At 38.9% G+C, this 20,625-nt stretch overlaps 1 protein-coding gene across 2 annotated transcripts in view; it reads left to right on the top strand.

The window, feature by feature from the left end:
- The first annotated feature begins 333 nt into the window (after positions 1-333).
- The window catches only part of pacsin3 (protein kinase C and casein kinase substrate in neurons 3), a 33,073-nt gene continuing 12,781 nt past the window's right edge, over positions 334-20,625 (top strand). The window contains exons 1-7 of one of the 2 annotated variants that reach the window (XM_086143960.1): positions 334-711; positions 8,249-8,312; positions 16,102-16,202; positions 17,146-17,302; positions 17,670-17,905; positions 18,662-18,817; positions 19,439-19,614. In XM_086143960.1, coding sequence (XP_086000086.1) covers positions 16,149-16,202; positions 17,146-17,302; positions 17,670-17,905; positions 18,662-18,817; positions 19,439-19,614 — 779 coding nt within the window. In that variant the 5' untranslated portion in view covers positions 334-711; positions 8,249-8,312; positions 16,102-16,148. The remainder of the gene's footprint in view (positions 712-8,248; positions 8,313-16,101; positions 16,203-17,145; positions 17,303-17,669; positions 17,906-18,661; positions 18,818-19,438; positions 19,615-20,625) is intronic. The other variant, XM_086143961.1, reaches the window with a different exon arrangement.

Genomic DNA, 20,625 nt, shown 5'->3' with positions numbered 1-20,625 from the left:
TGAAACTTGACCAGGAATTGCTAAATACATTGAACTTTTTACCTAATGTAATCCCAAATCACATTTTGTAATCATGTTTTTGACATTTAGTTAGTCTTTATTCACACACCCAGACAACAAATAAAGAATTTTACTCATCTATCTATATGTCCTCTTTTTAATCCCCATCTTTAACAGTTCCAAACCAACCCCTGCTAAGTGTGAATTGAAGGTTGAGTTCCAGTAAATTGACTTTGGATCAGAATCGCGGATTTCCCCACGGTCCCTGAAGGCAGCATAGAGCCGAAGCGCAGACAGCGAAGGGTTAAGCGATGTAATAGGATGAATGGATATTGTGGTGAGGAGCATCTGATTACACAGAGACGAATAGACAGTGGACGGGAATGTAACTACTCTCTTGTTGCTAAAATTGCATTCATTCTCAAGAGAAACAGATAGTTTTCGACCGATCTCGAAGGACTACAGCATTACTCCCCACCCCCCACGGAGAGGAGCCCATGATTATGTCGTTGTAGGGGGCCGGGACGTCTAGCGGTGTGGATGGCTTAGGGGGGGCCGAGCGCGGAGTCAAACTTGGAGGATGTCGCAGTTAGTAAAGGCGTAAAGGAGGACCACTGCGTCTATATAAACTTTAAATCCTTTTACCTGAAAGAAGACGTGCCATCGCAGGATTGTGCTTCTGGTGTGCTCCTACAGTTCGGAGCTCAACAGGTAACTGCTTCATTTGTGTACGTCGACGACACATGGCGACGCGAACAGTCGGATAGCAACTGATTATATGTGCTTCTTAACACCCATTTCACTTTTGTTATGTATATTCATGATTAAAGTACGATGCGTACGAGTACCTATCAAATTAAGTAGTAGATCGTTGTCCGTAGGTTGTTCAATAAATGCTCCCAAATGTTTAACGTCATCTTGAAGAGGGCGGCGTGTTCAATTCAGGTGTGTCATCGGAACAATACTGTGGTATTACTGCACTCAATGGTATTCGGTAGATAGATGGAATTTAAAAGAAACAACTGTATCCCTTTTTTTAAAGTTAGGTCTTATCGTGCTGTGTGGTATTTTCCCGTCCAGAGGCGGACACGAGTAGTTTATCAACAGGCCTTGAAATGTTTGGTCTGGAAACACAGGTGTCACGAATTTACCTTCGTAGCTAGCTTAACGACAGCATTATCTCAGACTCTGGCTGCCATTAAAACCTCCAAGACAGACACCGAAATACTAAATTTTGTTTTATTTTGCAGCTGTTAATTTGACCTGTAAACTGCATTAGTCTCATTATGTCCAGTAGGGGGCGGAAATTCCCAAGGTTACTGAGCGCGTAGCCGACGGTTTTTTAATTTTCCTTTTTTTCCTTTTTTGTTTTTCCCTTTTTAACGTTAAACTAAAACTACAAACAAACAACTCAGATGTGAAGCCTCCACAGTTGCATCTATTATGGCAAAACAAATGTTATTTTTTTAAAATACCAAAGTTTTATTTCCTCAATAAATTGTCCGAAGTTTCCAAAACCCGTTGGAAAAAAATGGGAGTTCAAAATGTTACCCTTGAAAACTGGAAATACATATTAGAAAAGTTGTGAGCTTAAATGAAAATCTGACCCATGTATGAAACTTAAAAGCCAACCATTGGTTTACCTTGCTAGCATTTTCACTTCATTGCTTGTGAAACCTTGTTAAAGCTGCGTTCAAATGCTTCCACTAGCAATAAAATGCAATAAAAACAGTCCAGGACCCTACTTTTCAATGCAGATATTGTGGATGTATCTCAAAAAATCAGCTACTGAATATTGGGGCTTTGATAGATGTTTTTTCTCTTGCTCAATACCACCAAATCCTCTTGCAATCCCCAAAGGTAAATGTGATGTGTGTACCTTTTCATGCTTCCAGTGAGTGTGAGTGGACTAAAAGTAAACAATGACGGAGTTCTCTGCTAAATCATTTCCAGCCACTAAAGGTTTCATCAGATTGGACCCCTGTGAGGCTTAGCCAGTGGTGTGTAGTCTACGGTAATAGAAATCCATGTGGGGGGAAATCGAGAAGCTCTGATAAGCAGCAATGTTGTAGCTGGACCCCATTGGGAGGGATGACCAAAGCCCCCCCCCAGTCTCTGGCTTCAAATTCTGCTAAACAAGTAGAATTTCTTGGAAACATGAAATATGTCAATGTGCAATGTTAACTCCCGCCCAGTCTGTCAACTGAGCTTCTGCTTTTCCCACCCCTGTCTGTGTGACCTATTTTTTTCAATTAAAACTTCTAAAAATGACACTAGAAGCCATAGTTGTTGTGCTCTGTTGTAGAAAACACCCTCACTTGTCTATTTTTGAAGACCTTTTGAAAAACAGGCATATAGATGAAGACATCTATCCAGCTTTCCTCTTGACTTCTGTCACTGCTTTCAACTTTACAATTTCAAGTCATACTAATTTGATGTTTAAGGGATGGAATGTATGGTGGATTTTGGAAGCAATTCATTTTTTATTGCTCTTAACATGATGACAAAATTTAGAAATATTAACTAAACGAATCACTCAGAAATTACGGACTCGATTTATAAATGTTTATCTGACATGGAGCGTCCATCACACTATGTAGTTATTTGAAAATGGAAGTCTATATTTATATCTATCATATTGAATCCTTGCCAAGACCATCACATTTTATTAACATGTTTTGGAAGCAATGCTTTACTGATCTATTAAAAAGACTTCTTCTTCTTCTTCTTCTTCTTCTTTCGGCTTTTCCCGTTAGGGGTCGCCACAGCGAGTCAACTTTCTCCATCTAACCCTATTCTCTGTATCTTCCTCTCTCACACCAGCTACTTTCATATCCTCTCTCACTACGTCCATAAATCTTCTCTTTGGTCTTCCTCGAGACCTCTTGCCTGGCAGCTCCAATTCCAGCATCCGTCTACCAATATATTCACTATCTCTTCTCTGTACATGACCGAACCATCTCAGTCTGGCTTCTCTGACCTTCTCTCCAAAACATCGAACATGTGCCGTCCCTCTGATAGATTCATTCCTGATCCTATCCATCCTGGTCACTCCCAAAGAGAACCTCAACATCTTCATCTCTGCAACCTCTAGTTCTGCCTGCTGTCTTTTGGTCATTGTAACAGTTTCTAGTCCATACATCATCGCTGGTCTCACCACTGTCTTGTACACCTTTCCTTTTATTCTGGCCGATAGTCTTCTATCACATAGTACCCCTGACACTTTTCTCCACCCATTCCAACCTGCTTGGACCCGTCTCTTCACCTCTTTTCCGCACTCTCCGTTGCTCTGGACTGTTGACCCTAAGTACCTGAAATCCTCCAGCTTCTTGATCTCCATTCCCTGTAGCCTCACCGCTCCACCCGAGTTCCTCTCATTCACACACATATATTCTGTCTTGCTGCGACTAACTTTCATTCCTCTCCTTTCCAGAGCATACCTCCACCTCTCTAGATTTTCCTCTACCTGTTGTCTGCTCTCACTACAGATCACAATGTCATCCGCAAACATCATGGTCCATGGGGATTCCTGTCTAACCTCATCTGTCAGCCTATCCATCACCATTGCAAACAAGAAGGGGCTCAGTGCTGATCCCTGATGGAGTCCCACCTCCACCTTGAACTTCTCTGTTACCCCTACAGCACACCGTACCAGTGTCTCACAGCTAGCATACATGTCCTGCACCAGTCCAACATACTTCTCTGCCACTCCAGACTTCCTCATACAATACCAGAGCTCCTCTCTTGGCACCCTGTCATATGCTTTTTCTAGGTCTACAAAAACGCAGTGCAACTCCCTCTGGCCTTCTCTGTACTTTTCTATTAGCATTCTCAACGCAAATACTGCATCTGTAGTACTCTTCCTAGGCATGAAGCCATACTGCTGTTCACAAATGCTGACTTCTGCTCTCAGTCTAGTTTCCACTACTCTTTCCCATAACTTCATTGTATGGCTCATCAACTTTATCCCTCTGTAGTTGCCACAATTCTGCACATCCCCTTTATTCTTAAAAATAGGCACCATCACACTTTGTCTCCATTCTTCAGGCATCTTCTCACTCTCTAAGATCCTGTTGAATAATCTAGTCAGAAAATCTACCGCTGCCTCTCCTAGACACTTCCACACCTCCACAGGTATATCATCAGGACCAACTGCTTTTCCACTCTTCATCCTCTTCAATGCCTTCCTCACTTCACTTTTACTAATTTTTGCTACTTTGTGGTCTACAATAGTCACCTCTTCTACCCTTGCCTCTCTTTCATTTTCCACATTCATCAGTTCTTCAAAGTACTCTTTCCATCTTCCCATCACTCTTCTAGCATCTGTCAATACATTTCCCTCTCTGTCCTTTATCACCCGGACCTGTTGTACATCCTTTGCATCTTTATCTCTCTGTTTCGCCAACCTGTATAGATCATTCTCACCCTCCTTACTATCCAACCGAGCATACAAGTCATCATAAGCCCTTTGTTTTGCCTTTGCTACCTCTATCTTTACCTTTCGCCGCACCTCCCTGAACTCCTGTCTGTTCTCTTCAGTCCTCTCAGTATCCCACTTCTTCTTCGCTAACCGCTTTCTCTGTATACACTCCTGCACTTCCTCATTCCACCACCAAGTCTCCTTATCTACTTTCCTTCCAGATGACACACCAAGTACTCTTTTACCTGTCTCCCTGATAACACTAGCTGTAGTTGTCCAATCATCTGGAAGCTCACCCTGACCACCCAGACCCTTTCTCAACTCCTCCCTGAAAACCATGCAACACTCCTCCCTTTTCAGCTTCCACCATTTTGTCCTCTGCTCTGCCTTTGTCCTCTTCATCTTCCTTGTCACCAGAGTCATCCTACAAACCACCATCCTATGCTGTCTGGCTACACTCTCACCTACAACTACTTTGCAGTCACTAATCTCTTTCAGGTTACCTCGTCTATACAAGATGTAGTCTACCTGCGTGCTCCTACCTCCGCTCTTATAAGTTACCCTATGTTCCTGTTTTTTCTGGAAAAAGGTGTTCACTACAGCCATTTCCATCCTTTTTGCAAAATCTACCACCATCTGTCCCTCTGCATTCCTATCCTGGATACCAAATCTGCCCATCACTTCTTCATCCCCTCTATTGCCTTCACCAACATGTCCATTGAAGTCTGCACCAATGACCACTCTCTCATTTCTGGGAATATTCTGCATCACTTCATCTAACTCATTCCAGAACTTCTCCTTCTCTTCAGATTCACATCCCACCTGCGGGGCATAGCCACTAACAACATTGAGCATCACACCTTCGATTTCCAGTTTCAGACTCATAAGTCTATCTGACATTCTTTTCACCTCTAGGACGTTCCTAACAAACTCCTCCTTCAAGATAACTCCTACTCCATTTCTCTTCTTGTCAGTACCATAATAGTACAACTTAAAGCCTGCTCCTAAGCTTCTAGCCTTACTACCTTTCCACCTGGTCTCCTGGACACACAGTATATCCACCTTCCTTCTCTGCATCATGTCGACCAGCTCTCTACCTTTTCCTGTCATAGTCCCAACATTCAAAGTCCCTACTCTCAGTCCCAGACTCTTTCCCTTCCTCCTCTCTCTCTGCTTCCGAACACGCACTCCACCTCTTCTTCTTGTTCTTGTTCTTCGACCCACAGTAGCCCAATTTCCATTAGTACCCTGTAGGTCATCAGTACCAATGGCGGTCGTTGTTAACCCGGTCCGCGACCGATCCGGTATGGTATAGTTTTGGTTGTCTCGCATATTTGGTTTTGGCAAAAGTTTTACGCCGGATGCCCTTCCTGACGCAACCCTCTGCATTTATCCGGGCTTGGGACCGGCACAGGGAGACACTGCTCCGTGCCCCCCCAAGGCAGGCTTGGAGAGGCACGGGCCAGTGCCGCCCTGAGGCTGCATTGATCTATTAAAAAGACAACATTCTGAAATACTATATCAAGGATTTGACAGTCAATTAATTTTTGTTTGAAAATTTCTTTCAGGGCTATTACCTAACATGGTGTTCTTTCAAGGCTGATAAATGCTGTGTTGTATGTCATTTGTGAGGTAACTTGACAGGTTTAGGGTTTATTTGACCGAAATGCGCAACAGATATGCCAGCTAGGGTGGTCTGGACCAGCATCCCTCTGTCAGGGTGCAGAGCTGCCTGTAAGGCTTGTGTGGATTCGATGTTGGCCCTCACAGGTGTGGTGCTGGGAGAACAGCTGTGTGAGTGGGAACAAGGCTGACTTGTCCCTTTTCTCCCTCTCGGTTTGCAGGCTGCTGTACTCTGCCTTTTTGCAATACACTTTCATTTTGTCGTCTACATTTGCGTCTGTCAAATTGTCTCATGCGTGCTTGACTGTTTGACTCGGAGCTTTGGGCACTTATCAGAAGTCAGATCATGGAGTCTGAATTTGGTGGGCTGATTTAATGAGAGGATGTGATGTTGCAAAATGTTCTGAATTTTAAAAATCGGCTACTATTGGTGTTTTTTTTTTTCATAGAGGCACAAGAACAATTTGATAATAAAGACCACATCAACCTTATCCCTTGAACTCCACACAAGTTTAGGAAGTAGCTTACTTTGGTTTTAAGTTGGAAGAGAGGGCATGTGTTCATCAAAAGATTACAGCATCTGCCATGTGACCTATAGTATTTCATAGAGGCACAAGAACAATTTGATAATAAAGACCACATCAACCTTATCCCTTGAACTCCACACAAGTCTAGGAAGTAGCTTACTTTGGTTTTAAGTTGGAAGAGAGGGCATGTGTTCATCAAAAGATTACAGCATCTGACATGTGACCTGTAATATTTTCCATGTCATCCATATTACTTCAGTTGAGCACCTTAAATCCCATTCTTTCTGTATGGTTGAATGGACAATAAATGAATTAATGTTTTTTTTGTTTTCATTATTTGTGTCCTACTGTTTTTTCCTACTGTTTGTATAGTGCTTTGATAGAAATTGCTTTATAGAAATATTTAATTAAAGTGTATAAAAAATGAATCACCACTCCTCTATCTGAACATCAGAATAGTGGTGAATGAAAGTAACTCGAATTAAAAAAAGAAAATAGCAAGAAATTGGCATGAAATCAACAGATGTTATTGAAAATGTAGAAACCAGAAATTATTATATTACAAAAAAATGTCGACAGATGTTTTGAACAAAGATTAACAACCAGCTTTCACATGCATTTAAACAGACTTTCTAAATGTAACACTTTTTTCATGTAGAGTGGAAGAGAGATTGTTCTAAATTGTCATTACCCAGGGGTGTCAAATTATTTGACACCAAATATCAATTTTTGTATTTATTATTATTATTTTTATATTTTATCATCATCTTAATTTATATTGAGACTTTCAATAAAAATTCAGTTTGAGATGGATGAAAACAGGTAGCCCCCAGAAGCCGGTCATTCTGAAATGTTATAAACTTTAAACTGAATGAGTTCTGCTTCTATGGAGCTGGTGCTTTAACTGCTCTTTAACACCTATTATAGCCTATCATGAATCATTGTGCTTTACACAGTTTGTTCTCAGATACTAATTATTTGACTTAATTGACTGTCCCTGGAACATGTTTCTTTTTGAAGTTTAGCTTCTGGTTCCTTCAAAACTTAACATTTGACATTCGATTAACAAATATTTATATCAGAGGAATTAAATGCCACATTGTGTGACTGAATATTTGGCCACTTGGTTTGCATTGGACTTACTTAAACTGACATCCCAACCTACATTTAACCTAATATGTAATGTCCAAACAAGGTCAGTATTTAAATGGCCTGGAATGTAACTAAGATTTTTTTTTAATGGATTATATGGCGATATGTAATATGCAGCCTGAATATTTTCTTACTATTGAACACGTTTTTTTTTAACAGAAATGAAAACATTGTAGTGGGTAGGAGGCTGCCTTCTTAAACTTAGCACTCCCATCCCAACTTATTTCTAGGGCAGGTAATTTTATAGGTCTGTGCTAACTACCCTGACCCTCTCTCAGAATCTGTTTCATTAGAACTCCACTCCAGACTCCATGTGTGGCATTTCACTGCTACCCCCAGAATGTGCCACCTCCCAGGCAGTACCGAGCCTTATACCAGGCAGCTTGACCAGCTCGGCCTGGATGTCTCTGAAAGGGGATCTAACTGCATGCTGTTGCCGCTTCTGCCACTCTGCTCTATAACTAACCTGTGTTTACTCTTGGCTGTCGACCCCTGTGCCGCCTCTATCTATCCATCTGTCTCTCAGGCCAGCAGAGACAAAGGCTGTCTTCCTTTTGGACATCTGTCCATCCTTTTTCATCTCAATTAAGGTAAGTTCTGCAGCATCATTAAGCTTTTTTGTGTTGTTTATGATGTATTCATGCATTACATCCTCTCATCATTTCTGAGGCAAGTATGGAAGATCTTGAATGGTGTAATTGCTTTGTGATAAGTTAAAAATATTTCTAAAATTGTATTTGTTTGAGCTCTTGTTAAATTGTTATTGTGAAGGTAAAATCTATAATGGTTCAATATAGGGTCTATCATTGGGAGAAAAAAAAAAACATAAGCAGAGTATGTGAGAGGATGTTAAACCTGGATGGGTAACAGTATCTTAAATGTTAGTAGTATATCAACATGAGTTAGAATAAACTTCTAACATTTGAGTTTTATTAGTTTTAGAGAGTTAGCTTAGTATTTTATAACATTATATCCCTGTTATTTTAGTTCCAGTATTACAGCAAAAAACTGTGACTCGTGCTTTTAAACCACTATATTTTGACAGTTTGGGTCAGGACAATGTGATTTTTCTATCTTTTAAGGTATTTGAATGTTGAAAGGCCAAACGTCAGTCTTGTCTTCCTACATAGGCTGTGTTGGTCCTTTCGTTCTGACTGTTATTTCCTCGATTAAATGATAGTTTGGTTGTGAGAAATGTGTGACGGCCAACATGAAATCTGTTCCAGTGAGTCATTGTCCTTTAGATATTTATTCATAAGATAAGTTGTGAAAAGAGAAATGTCATCTGCATTAATGTATTGTTACTAAACTGCACCTGTGAGAATATTTTCCTCCAAGACCTGCTTACAATAGGAGGAATAGCCATTCCTAAATTATTGACAAAATCAGTTAGTTAGCATTGAAAAGTAGTCATCATGTCAAGCCAGAGTGTTTTAAAAGTCTTAACAATGTTTTAAGTAATGTATTCAAAACCATAAAGAATGTGTGCCTAGGTGTATATGACAATGTATATTGGCTTCTTTCATGGCTGGTTTTAAGCTTATGGCATTGCAATAAGATGTATATTGAGTTAGGCCAGCCTGTTGAATAATCATGATTCTCTTTCAGAATCAAAAACTGAAAAAACGTTATATTATGCGGATTGGCAATGAGAGACTTTGATATGAAAATTATTGATTCTAAAAGTGATGTCTCTTAACAAATATCTTATAAGGAAATCAAGTATGCAGCCATTCTGGTATCTCAAGAGGTTTATAGTTATTTTAGGTAGATAGCATTGCACGTCTTGTTCTTTAATTGAATGAGAATTGGTAATTTTATGAGCAAAAACCAGCAGTATTATTAATCTCAACCTCCTCTTGCAACACTAGGCTATCGCTCAAATGTGACTTTATCATTGGTCAACAAAATAATAAAAAAATTAGCAATGGGTTCACAGCACTACAGTATTAGCCCTGGATGATCAGTTGTGGATGTGTCTGTCTATACGAACCTGTTAAGAGTGAGAATCAAGCTCTTTTTATGTGTTTGGGAAACGAGGCAACATTTTGGGCTGTAACATCTAACAAAGACTCATAATAAACTTTTGCAATCTACTGACCCCAACCCCATCCAGGATGTTTCTCACCAATGCATTTAATAGAAAAAAGACCTTATGCTCTAGCTGTCTTCTGTGGCCTCTTCACATTGGAGCAGGATTATAGCTTTCATTGTAGCCAAAGTGGAGTTTATTTTTTGTCAATGGCATTCATTTAAGAACTCATGGTGGTGAACGTAGTTATCATCTCTCTCTTTTTTTTTTCTCTTTTAACAGTAAGCCTGTCATTTCAGACAGACACACCATGGCTCTGGTGTACACAGCTGGTTTGCAGGGTTTGATACTCAGCCAGCTTTTGGCAGAGTAATTGAAGCTGGTACAGAAATATCCCAAAGTTCTTCTCTTCATAGATGTTTGGAAGTCTGTACCTTTAAATCCTTTCAAAAGTGCTGGAATGTGTATGCAGCAAAAGAGCTTAATGCTAAGGCTCCACATGTTTGCAGTTTAGCCACATATAGTTATGCTGCTGGAAGGAAACAATTGGTATACATTAATCAGATTATTTACTGCCAGTTTTCCAGTGGAGCTTATGAGGTCTGGACCCGCCATTCTGTTTGCCACTCCCTTCTCATCCATGCTGCAGCTGTTCTCCCCCCTCCACCCTCTAGGCATGACCCACTTTGTTATAAACCAACAACCAGAGTGTGTGTGTGTGTCACCACTTCATTAGGTGTGAAGTAGATGCAGCTGTCCAATATTGTACTTAGTGATGTGATTGACAGATTCTGGCCATTCGAAAAAAAAAAAAAATCTGTCCTTTTTTTTTTTTTAAGAAGGGTGACAATTATTCACACTGCATCTGTATATTGAATAGAATAGGACAATATCATAATTTTCTTGCAGTCAGTTATGGTGTAGGAATACAATATTTTCTGGAACAATAATTTTGCTATTTGGGTCATAGAATTTGTTTGTGTGATGGACCATGACTTCTTTAAAACAATTCACATTTTCGCAAATGTTTCAACATTCTTTAAGCTTAAAATATGGAATATAATATTTTTTTTCACATTTATGTATTTAATTTCAACATAATTGTAATACAATACTGTTGAGGTAGTTTGCTCTTCATTTCTGTTACGTTTTTTTTTCTTTTACTTTTTTTTTAACAAAATCGATTTTCAAGAAATGAGTATTAGGGAAGACAACAAAATTATCCATCCTATTTTTTTAAGATTTAACATCATATTTAATATCATTAACGATAACAGTGTTCTTGTAAGTTTGGCACTAAAATCTAGTTTTATCAATTTTTTTATCTATTTTTTTTCATTTTTTTTTCATCACAATGGTCTGCGAGATGGAATGCTTGAAGTAGCCATATTAGCTCCCAAGCAATGGAAAAAATATAGGAGTACATACTGTTATTCAGCTGCTTTCTACAGTAGGTGTAATTGTATTTGGTGCACCGGTGCTTCTTGATTGATAGGAGCTTGTTGGACCGGTCTCTGCATGCCCTCTGAGCATTTTGCTTTTGTCACTGCTGTGCTGTATCTTTCACTTTATATTTGATCTATTAATATTCAAAAACAATACAGCCCTAATCACAACTTTAATAACTTAGTAATATGGTCCTCCCTATTTTTGCTCAAGCATATTTGTGGTTCCTCTTCAATATGTATCCAGATGTTGCAGGAGTGAGTTGTCTCTTCATCAGTACAAGAACTGCACTGCATGGTCATGATCCTACCATTATATTAATAAAGCTTTAAGTTGTACTTCATAGTAGGTCTAAAAGAGTAAAATTATATCAAAAATTAAGCCTTGTATTTTTGAGCACTACTGGTTTTCTGCATTGCCTTTTGTCTCAGAAAGAGGCAGTAGATATAATTTTGAATCTGAATTTCATGTTTTGACAAAAAGGCCATTATATCACTTTATTAAGAAAAAATCGTTGAACATACATTTATTGTTGACTTTTTTTCTTCATAACTTTGTTTCTAAAGCATGTGTAACCTGTGTACATTTCAAATCACCTTCAAAAAGTCCTGAAAGTTGCCAATCATATACATAAAATTACCTTTTCATTTGCAGGAGGTTTCCTTCAAAATGGCCAAGAAAGGCTAATTATTGTAAAAATAAATTGAAAGGTTAGCTCTATTATGCCATGTCATATACCTTTTCCTTCCAAATACATTATGAATTTTTCTAGAATTGCTTCCCTATCATACCAACTGGCATATCATACCTTAGTAGATGTAAATTTCTACAGAGAGAAAGAACCCAACAAACTTCTGATGTCTTTGTACTAATTTTTCCCAACTACCAATCCCATTACTATGTCAGTACCCCCCCTTTATGTTTATATATGTATACACACACATACCTTTCCTCAATGCCTTTATTCAGCCCCAACATGTCCCTTACCTTAAGGATCGTCTGTTAGAATGAGGGAACAGCAAGTTATTGAGGGACTGTAAATGTGCTGTTGCACCAAAATATTCAAACATGTGAAAAAAATCAAAACACAAACAAGGACAAATTCATTTTCTTTTTTTTTTTAAGTCAAACAAACAAAAAAACAAAATACATGTTGCGATATTGCGGAAAGACAGAATTGCATAAATGTTGACCAGGCCAACCTGGCACTGGCTTCAGAAATGTAAAACCATGTAACCATGTTAAAACCAGCATTGTATGACTCCGTGTAAAAATATAAATGTGCGTGTATAAAAATTGTTTCAGGTAGCCGGCTGCTATATTTCTTAACATGATTTTTTAAATTCTTAGACATTGCTTCTTTTAAGTCTTGACAATATGAGCAACACTGAACCTCCCAACAAGTCCCATTGACACAGGAAGCAGAAGAACAAATGCAGTCATGCTGCCAGAGATAAACTCCTACCTTGCAGCAATGCAGTCAGTAGGAAAGAGTTGACTGGTCATGGGATGCAGCCCTGTGCTGGCCGCATAGGGGGAAATATTTAAAGAGAATTGTCTCTCTACCACTTGTGGTTAAGACGACTGTTCACAGCTCTGTACAGTTACAGTGTACCTGCATCCAGGTACATACATCAGAGATGTTGAAAAGTTGAACTTGCAGAGTAAATAAACGATGCAAAAGCATTTTTTCAGTTGAAATGTTGCTGTACAACAAAGAGATCATGTGTTAGTCATTTGCTTAATACAGGTTTAGATTAACTGCAATAAAGTACACCTTATCATGATGCAATGCGACGCTATCGTAAATTACAAAAAATTTAGAAGACTGTATTTAGTTGGGCTACAAGTGTATTCATACCATTCAGTATGTTTTTTGTTTTCTTTGCTTCTCATTTTGAAACCTCTACAGATGCAAAAAACTATCTATGCATTGGGTAAGGAAATAAGTGTGGGTTTGGGGAAATCTGTTTTTATGTATTGTTGCTTCTGATGATATATATAGCCCAAACCTCAACATACTGTAATGAGTTAGTATAAGAGGATGAATCCAGCTAAATAGCCTGTATTTGGCATAGGATGGTTTAATTGCTTGGGTTAAAAATTTCATGCAAGTATTTTTGTTTGGTGTACGAATAGAATATGTTATTGTGGAAATAATAATGAACAGATATGACAGCTCATATTTTTGATACAGTATATTAGGATAAAAAACAGTTTTTGACCAAGGACTTTTTCAAACATATTATAATTTGGAATTGAAAACAGGGTCTACTCAGACGGTTTGTTTATTTATTCATAGAAAAATATATGATGTTTAGCGGCACATGCTAAGGGCTTCTGCTCAAGGCAAGAAGGTCTCTGGTTTGATTCCAACAGGGGGCCTTTCTGTGTGGACTTTGCGTGTTCTTTCCATGTCTGCATGGGTTTCCTGTGTGTTCTCCCATTTTTTTTTCTCAGTCAAAAACATACAATAAGGTCAATGGAGACCCTAAATTAATCATGTGTATGAATGATTGTATGTCTATATGTGACCGGTGTAGGGTGTACCCCGCCTTTTGTCCAATGACCACTGAAATAGCCTCATGCATCCCTGCAACCTGGAGTGCATGATTAGAGGTATAATGAATTGCTTCTCTCACTTGTTATTTACTGAGGCACTATGAGTCATTGAATGTCTCAACAGCAAATTGATTTGGCAAAGTGTACATGCCCTGTAGAGAGACGCTGCTCTCAGGCACAATAGCTCTCTGTTGACTCTCTTGTTAGCATCTGCTTTCAACAGGTACCGATATTCGTGAAAGCAGCCAAACCTCTCAGTGAACCACACCCCGATACTCTCGAAGAGACACACTTTCATGGTCTCTCTACCATTGTGAGCACTCAATGTATAACTCTCACATTTTACACTAACTTCGAACTTCAGCCATGACAAGTAAAAACAAAATGTTTTCATCATGCATGCAACTTCCCACACACATGCTTGAACAGGAGTCCAATGGGGTCATAGCACAGTAATTAGCTCTTGCATCTAAAGTGAGGTTTTTTTTCATACTCATGTTCTAACTCGTTGGTGACAAATTCCCCTGCTCTTAACATACTTGACATTTACTTGTGAGTCCCCCCAACAAACACAGACACAAACACAGTATGCTGGATCCTAAAGTGTGTGGGTTGAAAATTGGAGCTTGGCGGTCTAATCGGGATTAGTTAATGGTGTCTGAGAGTTACAAGGCCATGTTGTTTTGTCGGTGAGCTTCTAATCTTAAATGTCACTAATGTCCTCAGACAACACACACCCACACACCAAGTAGATGTTCAATTTAGCTTCTGAGTAGTGCTCACCTCGACTCTGGACTTGTCTGACCTTTGCTGTTTTAGTCTGGTGTCTGTGAATCTGCTTTACCATTACTCCCACTGGCTCCCTGCAGAGCTCAACAAGGCTAGTATTATACACATTGTACAGAATATCTTATTCAAATAGAGCTTATTTACAGGGTAAAAGAGGGTAAAAATAGAGATCCTTACAGCTTCTTCAGCTGGACCCACCCATAATTCAGAGTACATTTTAGACAATTTTGAAATGAATGGTTTGCTTTTTTTCATCTCATAATTTCTAGTACATGCACACTGAGACGTTTTCTTTTACAGTTTCTTTGTGTGTGTGTGTCTTTGTGAATATAATATTTATCAATATGACTTGATGTATTTAGTTCTATTACTCAAAAAGTAATCATTTACTCATAATGGCACTGTTATAGAATAGAGAACAAATTCCCAAAGACTCTTGTATTTGTATCCGCAGGTCTTTGGGTCAGTATCCGTGGTCATAAAATCATTTCTTTATCCATATTTTCTTCAAATCATCATTATGACGTGTAGCTTTATATCAAACCTCTGTCTAACTTGACTCTTTCTGCCTTCTACTGTGGCTTACTGCAGCAGTCCGAGCTCCAAATGATTATTTGATTTAAATGTTTGTATTTTCTGTGCAATAAATCAGATCTGTTTTGCATGACCATAACTGGCTGAAACAGATTGCTGTCTGTTTGAGTGGATATGAGTGCCAGTCAGTGTTTGTCAGACACAGACAGTCCTGTTGGTTATAGAAGGAAAACTGGGCAATGTTGCAGAGAAAACAGGCCTGTGGGCAAGGAGGGATGTAGATGTGGAGCAACAGTCTGCCAAGAGCTGAAAACATACAAGCAGTGAGACCTGAGGGCTGTGGGATTGAGGCTCGAAAATAATTTTTCAATAAGTTGTTTCTCAGTATTTTTGAAAGGCTTCTGAATGATTTGTTGAAGTCCAACATAAGTTACCAAAATAAATGTCTACAAAATTTACATCTACCTATTAATCCAAAAACATTTTTGTGAAAGGAGGAGCTGGCTTGTCTCATTATCTTAAAAAAACTGTTTGACACTTGACTTTGAAATAGCTTGTGCAGTTATCTGTGGATGCCAACAGTTTGTTTTCATTGGCTTTATAGGCCAAGAAAACATATAAGGGTTACAAACTCACATATTTCTCTTTTTTTTTTAAAGTACTTTTAGAGCCTGACATTTAAAGTCATGACTTTAGATACATCTCTATTTTTAAATATTGTCATCAAAAGGCACACTTAATTGCTCTGCAGTATCAAGAATTAACCACTGATATTGATAGCTATGGTAAATTAAGTAAACATGTTTCAATAAAATTTGCAAACATAAATTGTTGAACATCCTTAGTGTCTTACTGATACTAATGTGTCTTTCAGTCTATGAGTGGCCATGCTTTTTTTTGTGCCTGTAACCCCATTTGAAAAATAGATATAAAAAAATTGTCCTCCCCGCCAAAAAACTTTGCAGGTTTCAGCATCAGTGATATTCTCTAAACTGCATACATCTGTCTGTCTTTAGTTTCTCCTTGAGTCGCCATCATTCCGTGCTGCAAGGCGGACCCCAAGATGTCTTCCAATGGAGACCTCAGTGACCTGGGGAGCTTCGATAGCTTCTGGGAGGTACAGTCTAGACTCTTTAATCACAATATGACTTAAACTATGTGGTTTAGCAGTGCTTTTTTTCTACTGGTCAAAAAACTCTACTAGCATCTAGCTTTTGACTTAATTGGAAATTTGCCTAATCATCCAAGGATTGGAAGGTTCTGCAGTACTCATAGATATTGATTTACTCCACTATAACACTGACCATAACCATGCCGTTGCTTTACTTTTTATTCTAAAAATCTCATCCAAAAAGTGTCTGGTGCATTCCTGAGAATTTTTGTGGTAGTGTAAATTGTGTGCAATGATAACAGTAATGCTGGTCCTGGTAACTATACATGATGCTGCCTTTGTCTCTTGATAGGCAATATGATGCCCCCCTCCTGTATTCATAGTCCTCTAAGCCAATGTTTCTCAAATCTTTTGTGAATTGTGTACTTACTTTTCTGTACTTATCGTACACTCAGCTGAGTTTAACACTTGGAAGGAGTGGCACACCCAAAGACCAATATCTGATTAAATAAAATGTACTTGAAATGTTTAACCAAATCAGACTTATCAATCTGGATCTGAAACTCATGTGGAAAATGTGAAGTTGCTTGTATATGAATTATACGAATTGTAAATTTTCCTCATGTTGCTTGTGCTGTCAGAGTCAATGATGCAATCTACTATTCACATTGTTTGGATTGCTGACTCACCAATCCATTTGTGGAAAAAAGTCCATACTTACTGCTCTCAAATTCTCTTCCATGATCCGCATCAGTCTTCATTTACAATCCATGTTAGACTTGTTGACTGATTGACGCTTATTTGTCAAGCTGTTTTATCCTTAGTGTTCTGCACATTGCGCCCAACTGATATACTTTACCTCTTGGCACCAATCTAGACTTTCTTCCCCTCTAATTGTGTGTGTGTGTGTGTGTGTGCGTGTGCGTGCATGGCATGTGTGTGTATGTAGCCAGGAAACTACAAGAGGACCGTAAAACGTGTAGATGATGGTCATCGTTTGTGTAACGAGCTGGTCAGCTGCTTCCAGGAAAGAGCTAAGATAGAAAAGAATTATGCTTTGCAGCTCAGTGACTGGGCCAAGAGGTGGAGGACCATCATTGAGAAAGGTGAGCTCAACCAATATAAAGTGTAAATATCAACATGGCTTCAGCCTTATGTATTTTAGCCAAATGACAGCTACAACAAACTTATTTTGACGTATTTCCCATTATATTTCATTAGCAATTCATTTGACTTTTTTTTGATGTTGGCACAATAAGAATATCAACTAATCATAGCCAGGAACAAAACATTTCCTTTCCTGAAAACTGAATGGGAGGTTTGATTTTTTTGAAAATTATCTTAATATCCTAAATTGTTTTGTATTTTAGCGAAAGGAGTTTGTCAGCCCATGTCACATGTCACATAGGGTAAAGTAAGCAAAAAGAGTGATCATTCAATTTAGTTATCCATATTCATTATTCCATGAAACAGGGCCTCAGTATGGCACACTAGAGAAGGCATGGCATGCCTTCATGCAGGCAGCAGAACGACTCAGTGAACTTCATCAGGAGCTGCGTGAGCGGTTGGCAGGTGAAGACAGTGAAAAGGTGCGTAACTGGCAGAAGGACGCCTTCCACAGACAAATGATTGGAGGCTTCAGGGAGACAAAGGATGCTGATGATGGCTTCCGCAAAGCTCAGAAACCCTGGGTCCGCAAATTAAAAGAGGTGAGTTTCTTTTTTTTTTTGCTTTCTTTTTTTTTTTTTTTTTTGCTTTAGGGAAATTAAATGTGGCCCTGCGATTGACTGGGGTTCAGTCCTGGGTGTACCCCGCCTCTTGCCCGATGGCAGCGGGGATGGGCTCCAGCATCCCCCGCGACCCTTAGTAAGAGAAGTACTAGACAATGGATGGATGAAAATTAAATGTTTATTTATGACTTTACTTTCTACTCAAAAAAAATTCCATCTGACATAAATATGGAGCTACTTAAGTTTTATTAAAGTAGAGGCCGAACACACGATATCCCCCGGTGCATTTTATACTCGTTGGCATCAGTTGACTTTTTGGATATTTTCTAATCAAGATGTGCCTGCAAAATTTTGGATAAGAATGTATTTCAAGTTATTTGGCATGTCAAATTAAGCTCCTAGCCCCTCTAATTTGACTTGTAAGACATTTACCAACTTTGTTCAGTTACAACTAAACATTTTTTGATGCCAGACTCTACCTGTTGAAACATACATTATGAAACAACTCAATTAAGCTGAAGTCAGGCATCAAGAGAGATAACACCTGAATTAAAGGGTTTTTAAACCACATTTATGCAAAAGTGATAAGATGTTTTTATAAGGAAAGCTGCAATTATTGTGCGTGTGTGTGTGTGTGTGTGTGTGTGTGTGTGTGTGTGTGTGTGTGTGTGTGTGTGTGTGTGTGTGTGTGTGTGTGTGCGCGCGTGTGCGTGTGCGTGCGTGTGTTTTATCAAGTTGGAGGCAAGTAAGAAGAGCTACCACCAGGCCAGAAAAGAGGAGTGGACAGCTGCTACAAGGGAAACTCACGCAAAAGCCGACCCGTCAAAATCTCAGGAGGAAGTCCGCAAATATACAGCCCGAGTAGAGCGTTGTAGCCAGGAGGCATTGAAGGTGCAAAACTCCAGCTCACACTCGCCCTCAACATTAATTATCCTAATTTTAATATGGAATGGTTTTCATTGCATGCCTGAGAAGAGGGTGAGGTTTAAGTAAACAACGAATGTGAAGGCACCAGGAACACAAGCATAAAAATACAAACACGTGTCTTCTGCATATTTCTACTTGTATCATTCTGGGTGTGTCAGTGGCCCAAGAAAGACATGGTGCATTTTTGTGACTTTTGAGCTCGGCTAGGCTTGCTTCCTTTGTTCTCTGCTCTCCAAAGCCAGAAAATTTCTTCTGATCCTGAGGAGTGACATATACAAAGTTAAACACTTGAGGAAAGTCAGGATATCTATATTCAAAGCTGTGTGAATAAGCCAGGAACTTTTCAAACCTGGTCCCTTTCCACAAAGATTCTTTATGATTTTCCGAAGAGGGTAAGCTGAAATAGAAATTGAGGAATTTGTATTTAATGCTCATATTTCAGTCATGTAATGGAATAGTCTTGAGGACATTGAGGTAATCAGTTGCACACTGAAACTGAGATCTTTTGATTACTTAACCTTATTTCATGTTTGCAGAATTGCACTATTGTATAATAGTGTTGATCTGTGTGTTTGTGTTTTGCAGGCAAAAGAGCGTTATGAAAAGGCCCTGGAGGAGCTTAACCGCTGTAACCCCCGCTACATGGAGGACATGGAGCAAGTGTTTGATCTCACCCAGGAAGCAGAACGTAGGAGGCTACGCTTCTTTAAAGATGTCCTATTGGACATCCACACACACCTTGACCTGTCCAGCAGAGAAGGGTATGAAACTCATAATTTACAACAGGAGTCATGATCCATGATCTAAAAGCTTTACAATTATATTTTTTGTGCCTGCAAATGGGTTTACAGGCGTTTGTGGACTTAAGAGCAAATGAAATGCCTGTTCCGTTTTCCTTTAACTACTATTTAAACAAAATGCTGTGACTATGGCAACTGGTGTTAGCAATGTTCAACAAAGTCTGTACAAACATTGAACAAATTCCTATAGTCATCTGAGGCTCAAGCAACCTGAGATGGAGCTGTGGGGAAATTGTCTCATTAATCTCATCTATTTTCATCATTCATTGATTGCAGTTGATGTCAAAGTTTTTAAATAATTCTGATGTCGATTTGAAGTCATATTGTCCAGCACTTATACTTAATTAAACATTGTGCATTTATGATTACCAATGAATTCTAAAGAGTAATTATAGTTGATATCCACGACAACATCTTTAGCAAGTGGGCTCTCAACATTTTCTGTTTGTTCACTCAACTTAGCATAGCAAAACAATGTGCTACTGGTCTGTCCAGTCACTGACTTGGAGAGCGTCACCTTATTGTCACTCATGAATTGAAAGGGCCAATGCGCATTACATATTATTTGTGTGTGTGTAAGGGGGTGGGGGTCTGTTGTAAGGTAACTTATATCAAACCAACATCTTTAAAGGCAGAAACCGTGTGTATTTTGTGTAAATATATTCTGATATATTGTTGCATTAGTAATTTTGTGCAGCCTTTCAGTTAATTATTAAACAAGACCAAGATATTACCTTGTTACAGAGCTCTGACTGAGGTGTTGGAGAACATATTGTATTTTTCCACATTACTTCATACACAGGATGTATTTTTTCATTTTTCCACGTTAGGTACTTTGTATATAGGATGTATTTTTTTCAGGTTATTGAATACAGATGCAGCTTTTGGATCATCTTTTCAGAGTTTTTTTGTTTTTACACTGTGACAAGACACTCAGTGTGGAAGAGAATTGACAATCCAACTGCAGCTCTC

The sequence above is a fragment of the Fistularia commersonii genome, chromosome 3, assembly GCF_037954325.1.
Source record: "Fistularia commersonii isolate RoL2024-O1a breed Wild chromosome 3, RoL_Fcom_v1.0, whole genome shotgun sequence".
NCBI classification, from domain to species: domain Eukaryota; kingdom Metazoa; phylum Chordata; class Actinopteri; order Syngnathiformes; family Fistulariidae; genus Fistularia; species Fistularia commersonii.
Note: the sequence above shows the minus strand (reverse complement) of the source record. Positions and strands in the feature narration are given on the sequence as shown.